General features: G+C 14.8%; 1 protein-coding gene across 1 annotated transcript in view; it reads right to left on the reverse strand.

Annotated features, from left to right (window-relative positions):
* PRSY57_0213600 (hypothetical protein) overlaps positions 1-1,016 on the reverse strand; it is a gene marked incomplete at both ends in the record, with an annotated part of 2,290 nt that extends 1,274 nt beyond the window's left edge. Inside the window, 4 exons of the mRNA XM_012905570.2 lie at positions 105-168; positions 250-335; positions 427-572; positions 791-1,016. Of these exons, the coding sequence (XP_012761024.2) occupies positions 105-168; positions 250-335; positions 427-572; positions 791-1,016 (522 nt within the window). The remainder of the gene's footprint in view (positions 1-104; positions 169-249; positions 336-426; positions 573-790) is intronic.
* Between the last annotated feature and the right edge of the window lie 2,083 nt (positions 1,017-3,099).

Consider the following 3,099-nt stretch of genomic DNA (forward strand, 5'->3'; position numbering starts at 1 on the left):
ATATATATATATATATATATATATATATATATATATATATATATATATATATATATATATATTATGATATTCATTTGAGTTTTTCTTTTTTTTTTTTGCAATACATTTATGTTAGAATCGTCGTATAACATTTCTAAAGATTGCCTCAAAGGTTCCTTTCCAGAATTTCTTAAAAAAGTAAAAAAAAACATATATTTATAATATATATATATATATATATATATATATTTTTATTTTTTCAATTCTTACATTAGGGAGTATTCTAAGGATTTCATATTTAACCATTCGTTTTCATAAAATTGTGATTTTTTATTCTCAGAATTTACGTAGGCTGCCTATATAACGTATGTGTACAAAGAAAAATTAGTATGATGCATAGGTAAATTTTGTTAATATATATATATATATATATTTTTTTTTTATTACCTGTGTTTCTAGTGCTTTTTTATATTCTAATTCTATATTTTTTTTATTTTCTAAAAATCTTAGTAAGAATTTTTTTTCATTTTCTAAATTTCTTATCTTGTGTAATAGTCTTTCAATGGAAATTTCTTTGGTACTAGTATCGCGCTCTTCAAAATAAAAAAAAAAAAAAAAAAATTGTAAACATATAATATATACATTATATATATATAGGATAATTATACAAATTATACGTCCTGCTTATTTTATTCCTTTTTATCTTGTACATATATATTTTTATTATCTTATGAAATATGATACATATACATATAAAAAAAAAAAAAAAAAACATTAAGATTCATCATATATATAATAGTCCATGATTTACCAATATGGTTACATTTCTCTTTCATATTATTATCCGTAAGTATTACTTTTTCATCATGTAAATTATTTGTTATTATATTTTTCTTTAATTCTTGAGGTATTTGTAATTGAGATAAATTATCATTGAATTTATCATTATGTTCGTTCGTAAAATGTGAAATTATTTTTTGTTCATTTGATGAAAAAGGAAATTTATTAAAATCACGAATTTGAAATGAATCAATCATCTTATAAGATTAAATAACAGAAAAAAAAAAAAAAAAAAAAAAAAAAAAAAAAAAAAAAAAAAAAAAAAAAAAAAATACAGTAATAAATAGAGAAAAGACGTTTGATATATTTCCAGTATAAAAATAGAATAATAAATTATTATATTTTATTTTTTTTGTTAAATTCTAGACATTAAAAATGAAGGGATTTTATTTAAAAGATAAATATAAATTAAAAAATAAAATAAATAAATATAAATAAATATAAATAAATAAATATATATATATATATATATATATATATATATATATATATATATATTAAAATATGAAATAATTTTATATTTAAGATGTCTACTAATTTGCTATTAAAATAATCTATATATATGATGTTATTCTTATTTGTGGTTGTATTCAAAATATTCGTTCAATACTATAACAATTCTTTTTTTTATGTTTTCTTATTTTATTTGGTTAATAAATTAAAGCTTTAAAATGTCTTTATGTATAAATATTAATATAAATAAATATATTATCTATGTTTATCTATTCTTTCCTATACTGATATATATATATATATATATATATATATATTTTATTTTATTTTATTTTTTGTGAGCTAGCTTTTAACATATAATAATAAAGGGGAATTTTTTTTTCCTAGTTTTTTTTTTTTTTTTTTTTTTTTTTCCTTTGTGTGTGTGCATGGGTGCTTTAATACTATTATAGGTAAAAAGAAACCTTTATTTATTTATTTATTTTTTTTTTACAATTAATATGTAAATTTATTTTCAATGGGAAAATATACATTATATGTGTATTATTTAGATTTGCCTTATTTTTATAAAAAATTTATTTTAAAGTTGTAGAAAATAAAAAATAATTCTTGAATAAATATAACAATCTTTCTATAAATTTTTTTTTTTTTTTTCAAATTTTGGAAAATAATGAGGACTAGAACAAAATAAATATTTCTTCACATTGTGTAATAATATCATTTATAGAGGTGGGGATAAAAGAGAATATAAAATAATAATAAATAAAGGGAGAAATGTTACATATATATTATTCATATTTATTTCATCTAAGTATTATTATTCAAAATTTTACATATATATCATGAATATCTTAATTTGTATACACCTAAATAAAGATATTATTAAAATGTTAACTATTTTAATGAAATCTTTAAAAAAAAAAAAAAAAAAAAAAATAATGTGATATATGAAAATAATACTAAATATTCATACAAGTTCCTTGAAGTATTGAATTTGTAAATTGGGGATTTTTTTTTTTTTTTCTTATTTTCATTATATATTTATATATATATATATATATAAGATAAATATATCATTTTTTTTTTTTTTTTTTTTTACAATATAAATATGTATTTAGTCTCAATAAATATATATATATATATATATATATATATTTATTTATTTATTTATATTTTTTCCCACACAATGTGGAAGAAGTATTAAATTAAAATTTTTATGTGTGAAAATATTCTTTAATTTTATTTTATATTATATTCTTAAAAAATCAATTTCAACTTTTCACATTTTATTCCGTAAAATTAAAATGAATTCCACCAAAGGTTTAACATATACATATATATATATAATAATAATATATAATATATTTTTATATTACATTATTATATTATATTACATTTTATTTTATTTTATTTTATTTTTTTAATATAGAACTTCATGTAGCTAAAATAAAAATGAGTTCACATTTTTCGTTAAATATATTATATATATATATATAATATGCAAAATTGGTATTATATATAAATATAATATATAATTTGTTTCCTTTTTTTTAGTTTTTAAAATATAGATTTATAAATAATTTTTTTCATTTTTTTAAGAATTATTTTGATTTATCATATATATATTTTATTTAAAATCCCAAGTTAAAATTAAAAAAAAAAAAGTTTTTATTATAATATTATATATATATATATATATATATTTTAACTGCTTTAATTTTAAAAGTGTGAGAGTAAGAAAATGAAAAAAAAAAAAAAAAAAAGGATTATTTTTTATTTATATATTATAATATATATAATATATTAATAATAAATAAAATAAACATG

The sequence above is a fragment of the Plasmodium reichenowi genome, chromosome 2 (genome assembly GCF_001601855.1).
Source record: "Plasmodium reichenowi strain SY57 chromosome 2, whole genome shotgun sequence".
Lineage (NCBI taxonomy): Eukaryota > Apicomplexa > Aconoidasida > Haemosporida > Plasmodiidae > Plasmodium > Plasmodium reichenowi.